Source organism: Triturus cristatus, chromosome 9 (genome assembly GCF_964204655.1).
Source record: "Triturus cristatus chromosome 9, aTriCri1.1, whole genome shotgun sequence".
Taxonomy (NCBI): Eukaryota; Metazoa; Chordata; class Amphibia; order Caudata; family Salamandridae; genus Triturus; species Triturus cristatus.
In genome coordinates, this window is record NC_140592.1 from 1,257,530,186 (window position 1) to 1,257,544,195 (window position 14,010).

Consider the following 14,010-nt stretch of genomic DNA (forward strand, 5'->3'; position numbering starts at 1 on the left):
TATATATTCTTACGCTGACGACACCCAGCTTATCTTTTCCTTATCTACGAAAGACACCTCTAAGGTAAACTCTCTTCAATCAGGCTTACAAGACATTTCTGGATGGATGCACACTAACAAATTGAAGCTGAATGGAGGAAAAACTGAACTCTTAATTCTCTGTGGAAATAAAGCTCTTTGGGGCCCACAACACTGACCTCTGCAAATAGGTGCCCCTCCCCAACCTTCGTAATCTGTTCGCAACCTTGGCATTATTATAGATGATCAATTGTCTATGCGTCAACAAGCGGTGAAGGTTGCCTCAACGTGCTTTGTAATTTTGAAATGGTTAAAAAAAATCTTATGGATGCTGCCACCAATGACTCAAAAGACTGTGGTTCAAGCTCGGATCGTGTCCAGACTGGACTACGGTAAGGTTTTATATCTAGGTGCCAACAAGGGGGTAATTCGTAGGCTGCAAGTGGTCCAAAACTCAGCGGCCAGACTCCTTTGTCAGTTACCTCGAATGGCCTCCATCACAGGGACTCTCCGGGACATACACTGGCTAAAGATTGAAAATCGGTCTAAATTCACAGAATCAATGCCGGTACTGCTCCTCGCTATCTTAGCACCTTAGTTCACCCGTACATTTCTACTCGCCTTCTTAGATCTTCCAAGCAGGCTAAGTTTGCAACCCCTAGGTTCAAACTCACTCACATGGGTGGTCGATCTTTTGCCCACTTGGCCCCGTCTCTATGGAATTTGCTTCCACTCTCACTTTGTTTTGAACATAAATATGCAAAATTTCAAAAAAGCATCAAAACGTGGCTATTCAATCTCTGAGCTCCGCCTCGCTGTTCTTTTATTTTCTGCATGAGTCCGTAGGTGCCGGGAAACCTCTGGGTAGCTGTTGCGTCATATAAATTCAATTATAATAATAATAATTTGCTGAATCCGGTGGAAACTCAATTGGGCCTTAGCAAGCGTTTCCCTTTAGACACTTATTCTTTTTTAATTCTCTTCAGAGTTTCCTTACTGAAAAGTATTTGAAAAATAAAACTATGCCACTTATAAAAAATAATACATTGAATTTGACGAACAGATTTGAGATACCATAAGACATGTGTTTGCTTTTTCTCCAATAATTTAAAATGTTTTTCGTTTACTTTTTTTCAACAACACTTTGCAACGATTGGCAAAGCTTGCCACTTGCATTATCAAGGCAAGATCTATTGGCTTTGCCAATGCTTGTTTTAAAAAGTGATCTCTAAGTACCAAATCTTTCTCGGTGTGTGCTTTCACCCGCTCTCCCACCCTCAACCACACCCTTTAGCCACATTTGGAATAACGATTTGAAGTTTACTTCCACTTACTTTGGTCTCAAGAAAAATCATAAAACTTTTCTGTGCTCTCAAGAATTATCTTAGCTTAAGTGTCTCATTTCCTATAGCGCCAAGAGGCCTGTCGGGAAATGCTGTGCTCTCTAAATTTTAATTCACATAACACATTTCAGATCTGGTATTTTGGCCAGAAGACTTAACATCCCGGGAGAAGAAGCTTGTGACATCACAGACAGCACCTGTTCATGTATGACAGTGTGAGGTAGAAGTACCAACAACATGCGAGGTAGACATTGACACTAGACTGACAAGTGCGCAAGGTAGGAGTATCAGCATGCGAGGCAGATCCCGGCACCAGAGTGACGTCACATCTCTCAAAGCGTACAGGAGGGTGCCCACCGCTGGTCCCCAATCATTGATGCATTGAATATACCAGCGCGAGGCAGGAGTACCAGCATGCGAGGCAGATCCCGGCACCAGAGTGACGTCACATCTCTCAAAGCATACAGGAGGGTGCCCACCGCTGGTCCCCAATCATTGATGCATTGAATATACCAGCACGAGGCAGGAGTACCAGCATGCGAGGCAGATCCCGGCACCAGAGTGACGTCACATCTCTCAAAGCGTACAGGAGGGTGCCCACCGCTGGTCCCCAATCATTGATGCATTGAATATACCAGCGCGAGGCAGGAGTACCAGCATGCGAGGCAGATCCCGGCACCAGAGAGACGTCACATCTCTCAAAGCGTACAGTACAGTCACCGAGGGTGCCCACCGCTGGTCCCCAAAGGTTGCCCCATGCTTGAGCCTTACTATAACCATTACATATTCAACATGGGTCCCATCAGTTAGATGCATTTTTCTAAATTTATCTTGTGGTTATCTGACCGGGCTTCGACCATTATGGCCCAGAGCAGGACAAGCAAGTGCCCTAACCAAAGCAAGAGAACATTTCTTTCCAGCGACTCAACTTTAAGAACTGTGTGACACCCCACAGTGTGAAAGATGTCAGAGTCTGCTGCCACAGAAGGCTAACCAAGGGGGACATCCCAGAAGGTCATCGGGCACACAGAGAGGTGTATGTTTCATACAGTCTGAAGACATATCACAGAAAGACCCAAATCAAACTACGAGTGTGAGACAGCATGACTACAGCAAGAGATCCCTCACAGGATGAGGTGACGCCCCTCACACAGAACTCTGGGCATTCGGTCTCTTGTACCCAGCAGCACGCAGCACTCTATGACACAAGAGACCTCAGCCTTTCACATTTCATACAGAGAGAGACAGCTGTTTATGTATCATTTGCACTATTAAATATGCAAAGAAAACACTTCAATAAGAACAACACCGCTGTCAACTCAACAACAACAAAAAACATAGTATTCACACCGCTGGGCGAGATCATACAGTAGCAGGCACTCCGTCCAGTCCAGATGCTAGGATGTGAGTCAGTCGCGGTAAGAGAGCGGCCAGTCAGAGCCTTCCTCCAAGAGTCTGGTTGGGTCAGGACAGGTTCCTTGAACATTATTTAGGACACTGACGGTTGTATTGGTTTTAGTTGTGTCAGTAGCTGATCTCTGGGTTTTTGTTGGGTCAGTGATGGTCATGGGGGTCAGTGCCGGCTCATTGACTGTTGACGCGCAGAGTGATGCTTGTGTTGTGGTTAGTTCACTCCCCAATAGTTCTGTGAATTATCCTTGCGTCAGTGCTGGTCATGTGGACTCTGTTGCTTGATTAGTTTGCGGGCTGGTTCTCTGACTGTAGGTAAAGCTAGTTAAGGCTCTGATGGGTTGGGTTGAATCAGAGTCCTCCAAGGAGGTTGCCGGAGTCAGTCCTGATTACGTGGACCATGTGTGGTTCGGTGAACTTTGTTTGCATTAGTTCTGGCTCCTGGACAGTTGATTGGTCCATGATTGTTCAGTGGGCTTGATGGGTCAATGTTGTTTCATTTGGAATGGGAAGATTTGTGGGTTGATGTGTTTTGTGCTGGTTCTGAAGAGGGATTGGTTATGTCAGTTGTGTCAGTACTGGATCTGCCAGGATACTCTGAGGCAGTGATGGTGCTTTGGGGTTTGCTGGATCAAGGCAGGTCCTGTATGGATTGCTGGGTAGTTGTTTGTTCTGTGAAGTTTAGTTTAGGAGTGAGATGAGTCATCTCTACACCTTCGGGCCTGTTTGCAAAGTCGAGAAGAAGAAGCAGAGTTTCCTAAGTAGACTAGATTCCCTGCATAGTCTCATCTGTGCACTCCTATCTTCAAAAGGTTTTGGGGGAGCCCTGGGTGTCTGCCCCCGGACATAAATGCTGCAGCTTCCACAACCCCAGAACCATATTTAAAGATCTAAGGGGTACGGCGTGTGCACATACACATGTGCATGGATGAGGTTGGGAGTCCCCGGTGTCGACAGGGGTTCCAAGGGTCTCTCTAACAAGATGGAGAAATGTGAACCAGTTTCCAAAATCCTGGATTGGCATCGAGATGGTACTTACTGCTGGAGCGCTATAGCCCCCGGGCAACCTCAGCAGTCATTACTTGGCAAAGCAACCCCTTCTCCATGGAAGCCATGGCTAGTAAGGCTTCTGTGGGCAGAGTCCTTATGGGAGAGTCTAGATCGGCAATATACGCCAGTGGAGAGGTTTCTGACGGATGAGGTCATGGGCCATTGTCAAGGGACAGAATCCGTCTCATCATCGAGTAAACCGGCCCTATATCCTTAAAGGTAGATTTATTCGATGAGTGATGGATGGCGATATACATCGAATGACTGGGTTTGAACTGGCCTGCACGATGAGGATAGTGGTGGGTTAGAAGTTGTGCGATGATGGCGTAGAGGCCAAAACCAGTTTTGTATTAAATGCTGTTGCGAGAAATGTTTGCAAGCATTTGACATTTTCAGTCCACCAGAAGAGTTTTCAGAGATGTTTAAGGAGTTGGTTCACATGAAGAATCTTTCTTAGGAGAGTTAGAGGGCTGCAGCAGGTTACAAACTCTGCATGGATGAGTCCGCGAGAGGGTGTGAGCACTTCAAGGGAGTCCTCGTCATCTCAGCTGCCGGGCAGCTCTCACTTAGCATAAAGGCCTGCAACAGGAGAACTGCTAAGCTTCCCAGGAACAAACCAGCTATCATCAGAAAATGAAGGGACCAGGACAAAGAAAGACACTAACCAAGAATCTGAAGAAAATAAATGCCGTAATGGAGAAAAGTAAGAAGTAAAAAATCAACATTAAGGCAAAGGAGGTTTTGGAAGTGAAAAAAACAGTATAGCAATAATTAAAATGGGGTTTAGGGCTGAAACTGGGAATAATTGGGAATATGCTAAGGGTTAAAATTGTGGTTCAAGTTCACGTTTGGGTTAGTGATAGGAATTAAAAATGAAAGGGACTGGATAAAGGTTGATACCAAATTTGAGACTTTATGGCATTTTTGATTTTGGTGCTTTTCATTATGTTTCAGGAAATGCAAAATTAAACAGATATTGTTATGATTTCTTAACACTGTATTTATTGAATTATTATGTATGATAACGAAAGCCCAGTGAAATCAGCCACCACCTGTGGGCCTGAACAGCAAGGTTTTACTGGTGAGACCCACAGAGAAAGGAAGCATGCGCACGTACCACCATAGGAGAGAAACATCAACATTAGAAATAGCAGCGTATGTCACTGGGCCCCAAAAGAGTGTTTCTGAAGGTAAAATCACAAGGGCCTCTAGGTCAGACCACCGAGCTCTTCTCTGGGGCCTGGGACCTCACTGGTCCATTCAGGGCAGAGCCCGCCCTCTCTGGCCGGGGGCTGGACCGCATGCCCTCTTGTGTGTTCATAGTGTTTCTGCTGACTTTAGAAGATGTGGTCCCTCCATTGCGGCCTTCCAGGCACACCTCTTTATTTCACAGCTTTTCATAAGGGGAAGAAGGCTCTTGGCGGGTCGCAGGCGCCGCCATGAAGGGATCAGGTTTAATTCTTTATTTTGGATCGGGATAATATTTATCGCAGTTTCTCCATGTTGGGCGTGGTGGCTCCAAGCACTCGATAGCCGTGGTCGGAACTGAGTAGCCTCCAGGTTTTGTCCATGTGTAATTCTGTGACCATATTAATCCCAAGTATTCCTGTGCCTTGGGGATTGGTTGGGTGAATGCTTGTCTGGAATGGGTTGGTCTTTTCACTGCTAGTTTGGTGAAGAGTGGGTAGCTTGCAGCTGTCTCTGTAGAGGTTAGTTATGTATTTGATGGTTATAGAAATTTGATTGGGTAATGCTTATTTTGTGGAGTTTTGCTTGACCAGTGATGGTTCTGTTCAGTTCTGTTGGTCGGTGCTGGTGCTGTAGAATTTGGTACGGATAGGAATAGCATTGTTGGGTTTAGCAGGTCACTGTTGCTTCTGTTGCCTGCGAATGGGTCAATAATAGTTCTGTTCGGTTTGACTGTCTGGGATGGATTGCTGTATTGACATGAGTCACTGATGCCTCTTTTAGGTTTGTTTAGGCTGGTGATGGCGTGCGTGTGAATTTTAGTTATTTAAGTATTGTTTCTCCTGCAGATGCTTGGCTCAGTACAGCTTCTGAAGAATTTGCCTGTTGCTTTAGGTTTGTTTGAATCAGTGATTGTTTTGTTAAGTTTGGTGGGGCCTGTATTGGTTCTGTAGAGTTTGGTTTGGTCAGTGATGATAATGCTGTAATTCACTGATCACTGGTATGTTTGCGTGGGTCAGAGAGAAATATTTTATGTTTACTTGGGTAAGTGAAGGTTCTTTTGAGTTTGATTAGGTCAGTGCTGGTTCAGTGGTACTGTTGTGCTTGGTTGCATCATTGTTCTGTGGAGCTTGACTTTGCTAGTAATGGTTTTGGTGGGGTTCATTGGGCCAGCGATGGTCCAATTGATTTTGGTTGGAATGGTGAGGGTTCTCTGCAGTTTGGTTGACTAAGACTAGAGAGGGACTGCCGCCCTGGTGATGCTGGATCTCGCTACAGCTTTTGATATGGTCTCTTACTCTATAATGTTGGGCAGATTTCAGGAATCTGGCATGACAGGCACCACCCTACTCGGGTTCAAATCTTTCCTTGAATGCTTAGCATTCCCTACTTTTGAATCCCGCCAACCCCGTTTGGATGCTGCTGTGGGGTGCCGCAGGGCTCATCACTCAGCCCTGACCTATTTAATATATATATAAATCGTACCATTGGCAAAGATAGTGAGAGCTCACGAGCTGAGCTTGATGTCCTATTCAACATCAATTGTGGTGTCAATTTCCCAGAACTTCGATGCTTCCAGGAATAAGTTAATTGCCTGTATGATTGAATTCGCTGACTGGATGCAGCAAAACTGTCTCAAACTTAATGGTTGAAAGGTTTTGCTGTTCTGCAAGCAGGCACCAGATTGGTTCCTAACCTGATGGCCTGAATCGTGGGCTGAACCTCCAACTGAGTAGCTTTCACCACAAACCTGGGGATCTTTTTGGGCAATAAGCTATCTTTCACTGCACAGACCGACAAGGTAGTTTCCACCTGTTTTGTGCAAATTGCCCAAAATATTTCTGCTGCTGCCTATTACCTTTAGGAAGGCCAAAGTCCAAGCCCTAATTGTTTCCACATTCGACTCAGGGCCTACCTTAATATTGCTTGCAGAGGCTCCAGGTCACTCAAAAGGCAGCTGCAAGAATGACCCTCGGTCCGACAAGACTTAGCTAGGAATCTACCCACTTCAAAGCACTTCACTGGCTTCCACTAAAGGAAAGAATATGGTGCAAGGCGCTATGTTTCACCCATAAAGTTTTAGACCTCAAATAAAACTTGCCAGGCAAGTTGGCAAATCGTTCTCCGCTATGGGACCATCTCTCTGGAACATGCTCTGGCAATTTGACGAAATAACAATCATCTTTTATGCTGGAAACAGCAGATGGTATGGCTTTGTGCTCAATAACTACCTTTCTACTATCATGGTCTTCTTTGGTTACCATTGGAGTTTAGTACCGGGGCACCCTTGGATAGTTGTGCACTTTAGAAATTGTACGTTATTCCTTTATTTCGTTCTGTTTGAATTTGATAGGCATATTGGTTCTTAAGAGCTTGATTGCATCAGTATTGGTTGTGTTTCGCTGAATCAGCACGGGCTCTTTTGGTTTGGATGAGACAGTGATGACCCAGTTGGGGCTGGATTGGTTAGTATTGGGTCCATGGAGTGTGATATGGTAAGTGATGGCACTGTTGGATTAGTCTGGGTTAGTGTCAGGTTTGTTTGGGTCGGTGGAGTTGGCTGAGACTGCAAGGGTTTTGGTGAGTTTGGTTAGGGATGGGCTAGGGTTGTGGAGTTTGGTTGAATCAGCAATGGGACTCTTGGGTTTGATTGGGCGAGTGCCTCTTCTCTGTAGTGTGATTGGGTCACTAATGGCTCAGTTAGATTTGGTATGTTAGGGTATGTAGGGTTTGGTTGCCTCACTAATAATTCTGTAGCCTGTGATGGTTGTGTTCGTTTGGGTGGGTCAGTACTAGTTTGGTAGAGCAGAATTCTATCAGTGATGACGCAGTATGCGTTTTGTAGTGTTTTGTTGGCTGTTTAGACAGAATATCGGAAACAAAAATATTGTGGGACAAAATATCATATCAAAGGTACGTTTCTATGTGGAAGCAAAGTTTTACTATATATAACTCCACGTATATGTACCTTGATGATATATATATATATATATATATCTCATCAAGGTACGTAGATGTGGAGTTAACAATAGTACATTTATACTTATCCATTTCTATTTCAGTCCTCGATATGTTTGATCCAATATTCTGTCCACACACTATTTTTGTTTCTGATATTTTGTCAGTGATCTGTTTTGTTGTTTAGGGTACGTAGGGCTTGGTCGTCTCACTAATGGTTCTGTAGAGCCTGATCGTATCAGTGAAGGTTGTGTTAGTTTGGTTCGGTCAGTACACGTTCTGTAGAGGCAGATTATGTCAGTGAAGTCTCTGGTACTTTGCTTGGGCCAGTCTTGGTTCTGTAGAGCCGGGTTGTATCTGGTGGTTCTTTGAGTTTGGTTGGGTCAGTCCTGGTTCTGTACAGCAGGGCAGTATCTTCTGGATCTATTTGTTTGGTTGGTTCAGTCTTGGTTCCATAGAGCAGGGCAGTATCTGGTAGTTATGATAGTTTGGTTGGGTCAGTCCTGGTTCTGTAGAGCAGGGTTGTATCTGGTGCTTCTGTTAGTTTGCTTGGGTCAGTCCTGGTTCTGTAGAGCAGGGCAGTATCTGGCTGTTCTATTAGTTTGGTTGGGTTAGTCCTGGTTCTGTAGAACAGGGCAGTATCAGGTGGTTCTCTTAGTTTGGTTGGGTTAGTCCTGATTCTGTAGAGCAGGGCAGTATCTGGCTGTTCTATTAGTTTGGTTGGGTTAGTCCTGGTTCTGTAGAACAGGGCAGTATCAGGTGGTTCTCTTAGTTTGGTTGGGTTAGTCCTGATTCTGTAGAGCAGGGCAGTATCTGGTGATTATCTTAGTTTGGTAGGCTCAGTCTTGGTTCTGTACAACAGGGCAGTATATGGTGGCTCTGATAGTTTGCTTGGACAAGTGTTGGTTCTGTAGAGCAGGGTTGTAACTGTTGGTTCTGTTAGATTGGTTCGACATGTTCTGGTTCTGTAGAGCAGGGTGGATCTGGTGGTTCTGTTAATATGCTTGGACACATACTGGTTCTGTAGAGTAGGGTTGTATCTGGTGGTTCTGTTAGTTTGCTTGGGCCAGTCCTGGTTCTGTAGAGCAGGGCTGTACCTGGTGATTCTGTTAGTTTCCTTGGGCCAGTGCTGGGTCTCTAGAGCAGGGCTGTACCTGGTGATTCTGTTAGTTTGGTCAGGTCAGTACCTGTTCTGTAGAGCCAGGTTATGTCAGTGAAGTTCCTGTTCGTTTGGTTGAGTTGGTACTGGCTCTGTGAAGCAGGATTGTATCTTGAGGTTCTGTTAGTTTGCTTGGGCCAGTCCTGGGTCTCTAGAGTAGGGTTGTATTTGATGGTTCTGTTACTTTGCTTGGGCCAGTCCTGGTTCTGTAGAGCAGGGTTGTATCTGGTGGTTTTGTTAGTTTGCTTAGGCCAGTCCTGGTTCTGTAGAGCAGGGTTGTATCTGGTGGTTCTGCTAATTTTGTTGGGCTAGTGCCTGGTCTCCAGTGCAGGGTTGTATCTGGTGGTTCTGTTACTTTGCTTGGACAAATCCTGAATCTGTAGAGCAGGATTGTGTCTAGTGGTTCAGTTAGTTTGCTTGGACAAGTACTGCTTCTGTGGAGTAGGGTTGTATCTAGTGGCTCTGTTAGTTTACTTGGACAAGTACCTGTTCTGTAGAGCAGGGTTGTATCTTGTGGTTTTGTTAGTTTGCTTGGACAAGTATTGGTTCTGTAGAGTAGGTTTGTATCTATGGCTCTGTTAGTTTGCTTGGATAAGTACTGGTTCTGCAGAGCAGGATTGTATCTGGTGGTTCTGTTAGTATTGTTCGGCCAGTTCTGGGTCTCTAGTGCAGGGTTGTATCTAGTGGCTCTGCTAATTTGCTTGAACAAATCCTGGATCTGCAGAGCATGGTAGTGCCTAGTGGTTCCGTTAGTTTACTTGGACAAGTACTGGTTCTGTAAAGCTGGGTTGTATCTGGTGGTTCTGTTACTCTGCTTGGACAAGTAATGGGTCTGTAGAGCAGGGTTGTATCTAGTGGTTCTGTTAGTTTACTTGGACCAGTACTGGTTCTGTAGCGCAGGGTTGTATCTAGTGGTTCTGTTAATTTGGTTGGGTCAGTCCTGGTTCTGTAGAGCATGGTTCTATCTGGTGGTTTTGTTAGTGTTATTGGGCCAGTTCTGAGTCTCTAGAGCAGGGTTGTATTGGGTGGTTCTGTTAGTTTGCGTGGGCCAGTCCTGCTTCTGTAAAGCAGGGCTGTATCTGGTGGTGCTGTTAGTTTTGTTGGGCCCATGCTGGGTCTCTAGTGGAGGGCTGTATCTAGTGGTTCTGCTAATTTGCTTGGACAAATCCTAGATCTGTAGAGCATGGTTGTATCTGGTGGCTCTGATAGTTTGCTTGGACAAGTACTACTTCTGTAGAGCAGGGTTGTATCTAATGGTATTGTTAGTTTGGTTGGGTCAGTACTGGTTCTATAGAGAAGTGTTGTATCTAACGGTACTATTAGTATACTTGGACAAGTACTGGTTCTGTAGAGCAGGGTTGTATCTAGTGGTTCTGTTAGTTTGGTTGGGTCAGTCCTAGTACTGTAGAACATGGTTGTGTCTGGTGGTTCTGTTAGTTTACTTGGACCAGTACTGGTTCTGTAGAGCAGGGTTGTATCTAGTCGTTCTGTTAGTTCACTTGGTCCAGTCCTGTTCTGTAGAGCATGATTGTATCTAGTGATTCTGTTAGTTTACTTGAACAAGTAATGGTTCTGTAGAGCAGGGTTGTATCTGGTGGTTCGGTTACTTTGCTTGGACCAGTGCTGGTTCTGTAGAGCAGGGCTGTATCTGGTGGTTCTGTTACTTTCATTGGTCCAGTCCTGGTTCTGTAGAGCATGGTTGTATCTGGTGGTTTGTTTTGTTAGTTTTATTGGGCTAGTTCTGAGTCTCTAGAGCAGGGTTGTATCAGGTGGTTCTGTTAGTTTGCGTGGGCCAGTCCTGGCTCTGTACTTCAGGGCTGTATCTGGTGGTTCTGTTAGTTTTGTTCGGCCAGTGCTGGGTCTCTAGTGCAGGGCTGTATCTAGTGGTTCTGCTAATTTGCTCGGACATATCCTGGATCTGTAGAGCAGGGTTGTGTCTAGTGGTTCCGTTACTTTACTAGGAAAAGTACTACTTCTGTAGAGCAGGGTTGTATCTAGTGGTTCTGTTAGTTTGGTTGGGTCAGTACTGGTTCTGTAGAGAATTGTTGTATCTAATGGTTCTATTAGTATACTTGGACAAGTACTGGTTCTGTAGAGCAGGGCTGTATCTGGTGGTTCTGTTAGTTTACTTGGACAAGTACTGGTTCTGTAGAGCAGGGTTGTATCTAGTGGTTCTGTTAGTTTGGTTGGGCCAGTCCTGGTTCTGTAGAGCATGGTTGTATCTGGTGGTTCTGTTAGTTTTATTGGGCCAGTGCCGAGTCTCTAGAGCAGGTTTGTATCAGGTGGTTCTTTTAGTTTGCGTGGGCCAGTCCTGGTTCTGTAGAGCAGGGATGTATCTGGTGGTTTTGTTAGTTTTGTTGGGCCAGTCCTGGTTCTGTAGAGCAGGTCTGTATCTTGTGGTTCTGTTAGTTTGCTTGGGCCAGTCCTGGTTCTCTAGAGCAGGGCATTATCTGGTGGTTCTGCTAGCTTTGTTGGACCAGTGCTGGGTCTCTTGAGCATCGTTGTATCTGGTGGTTCTGTTACTTTGCTTGGACATGTACTGGTTCTGTAGCGCAGGGTTGTATCTATGGTTCTGTTAGATTGTGTGGGCCTGTCCGGGTTCTCTAGAGCAGGGCTGTATCTTGTGGTTCTGTTAGTTTGCTTGAACCAGGCCTGGTTCTCAAGAGTAGAGTTGGTTCTGGTGGTTCTGTTAGTTTGCTTGGGCCAGTCCTGGTTCTGCAGAGCAGGGTTGTGTCTAGTGGTTCTGTTAGTTTACTTGGACAAGTTCTGGTTCTGTAGAGCAGGGATGTATCTTGTGGTTCTGATAATTTTGTTGGACCAGTGCGGGTCTCTAGAGCAAAATTGAATCTGGTGGTTCTGTTACTTTGTTGTGGTTCTGTTAATTTTGTTGGACCAGTGCGGGTCTCTAAAGCAGAATTGAATCTGGTGGTTCTGTTACTTTGCTTGGACCAGTCCTGGTTCTGTAGAGCAGGGATGTATCTGGTGGTTTTGTTAGTTTTGTTGGGCCAGTCCTGGTTCTGTAGAGCAGGGCAGTATCTGGTGGTTCTGTTACTTTGCTTGGGCCAGTCCTGGTTCTCTAGAGCAGGGCATTATCTGGTGGTTCTGTTAGCTTTGTTGGACCAGTGCTGGGTCTCTTGAGCATCGTTGTATCTGGTGGTTCTGTTACTTTGCTTGGACATGTACTGGTTCTGTGGCGCAGGGTTGTATCTATGGTTCTGTTAGATTGCGTGGGCCAGTCCGGGTTCTCTAGACCAGGGCTGTATCTGGTGGTTCTTTTAGTTTGCGTTTGCCAGTCCTGGTTCTGTAGACCAGGGTTGTATCTGGTGGTTCTGTTACTTTGCTTGGGCCAGTCCTGGTTCTGTAGACCAGGGTTGTATCTGGTGGTTCCGTTAGTTTGCGTTGGCCAGTCCTGGTTCTGTAGACCAGGGTTGTATCTGGTGGTTCTTTTAGTTTGCGTTTGCCAGTCCTGGTTCTGTAGACCAGGGTTGTATCTGGTGGTTCTGTTACTTTGCTTGGGCCAGTCCTGGTTCTGTAGACCAGGGTTGTATCTGGTGGTTCTGTTAGTTTGCGTGGGCCAGTCCTGGTTCTGTAGACCAGGGTTGTATCTGGTGGTTCTTTTAGTTTGCGTTTGCCAGTCCTGGTTCTGTAGACCAGGGTTGTATCTGGTGGTTCTGTTACTTTGCTTGGGCCAGTCCTGGTTCTGTAGACCAGGGTTGTATCTGGTGGTTCTGTTAGTTTGCGTGGGCCAGTCCTGGTTCTGTAGACCAGGGTTGTATCTGGTGGTTCTTTTAGTTTGCGTTGGCCAGTCCTGGTTCTGTAGACCAGGGTTGTATCTGCTGGTTCTGTTACTTTGCTTGGGCCAATCCTGGTTCTGTAGACCAGGGTTGTATCTGGTGGTTCTGTTACTTTGCTTGGACAAGTACTGGTTCTGTACAGCAGGTCTGTATCAGTTTGGTTCGGTGTCTGTTCTGTGGTGTTTGGTTGTGTCCGTGAACGTGTGGTTGGATTGGGCCCAGTCAGTGGTAGTACTTTGGGGTTTGGAGTCACTCTAGAGGGGCGTGTCTTACAGATGCTTCCGGTCCAGTCCTCAGTCACACCTTCTGTTTTGCTCAGTGCCACAGATTGACTCACACTCAGTCTTGGGTAAGGGGTGATTCTGGATCTGGGGTCAACACTAGGCCAGGCCGGTCCTTACCTTCTGGTCCACGATGCTGCAGGCCCGTTCCCGGAGTTGGGCCAGGATGGGCTCCCCCGGCTCCAGCTGCACCGGCTCTCGGCTCAGCCCGATCTGGATCTGGAGCGAGAGCCCAAGGGGGCTGGGGGGCCGGATGACTGGAGGGGCGCTCATGGAAAGCTGCAGAAGACGTCCAAGGCGTCCAGAGGGAGATCCAGAGTCCAAGCAATCCCAGAGCAAGCGGAATGTAGCAGTGGCAGACAAGGGGCCAGAAAATAAGAGTAGATAAGAAGACAGCAGCAAAGGTAAACGTGGAGAAGAGAAGAGAAAGAAAGGAAGAAGAGAACAGAGAAGGGAGCACGGAAGAGAAGAGAAAGGGTGCAAGAGAATAGAGAAGAAGTGAGAAGAGAAGAAAGAAGCAGAGGAGAGGAGCGAACCGCGTAGGAAAAGAGAATACAAAAGAAGGAGGGAAGAGAGAAGTGCAGAATAGACAGTAGAAAACGAGGATGGAAAAGAAGGAAGCAGAGAAGAGCAGAGTGAAGAATCAAAGAAGAGAACAGTGAAGAAGGAAGAAGGGGCAGTGAAAAGAAACAATGGAATAAGAGATTGAATATAGAAGGTTATTATTGAAGAGAAGAAGGGCGAATAGAAGAAAGGAGAAGGAAAGAGAAAGAATTGAAGTGAACAGTGAAAAGGAGAGAACACAATAA

General features: G+C 45.9%; 1 protein-coding gene across 3 annotated transcripts in view; it reads right to left on the reverse strand.

Moving 5' to 3' along the window:
* Positions 1-13,606, reverse strand: part of PRKD1 (protein kinase D1) — a 937,657-nt gene extending 924,051 nt beyond the window's left edge. For all 3 annotated transcript variants that reach the window (XM_085627361.1, XM_085627360.1, XM_085627362.1), the window contains exon 1: positions 13,322-13,606. In XM_085627361.1, the coding sequence (XP_085483487.1) occupies positions 13,322-13,474 (153 nt within the window). In that variant the 5' untranslated portion in view covers positions 13,475-13,606. The remainder of the gene's footprint in view (positions 1-13,321) is intronic.
* Positions 13,607-14,010: the final 404 nt, after the last annotated feature.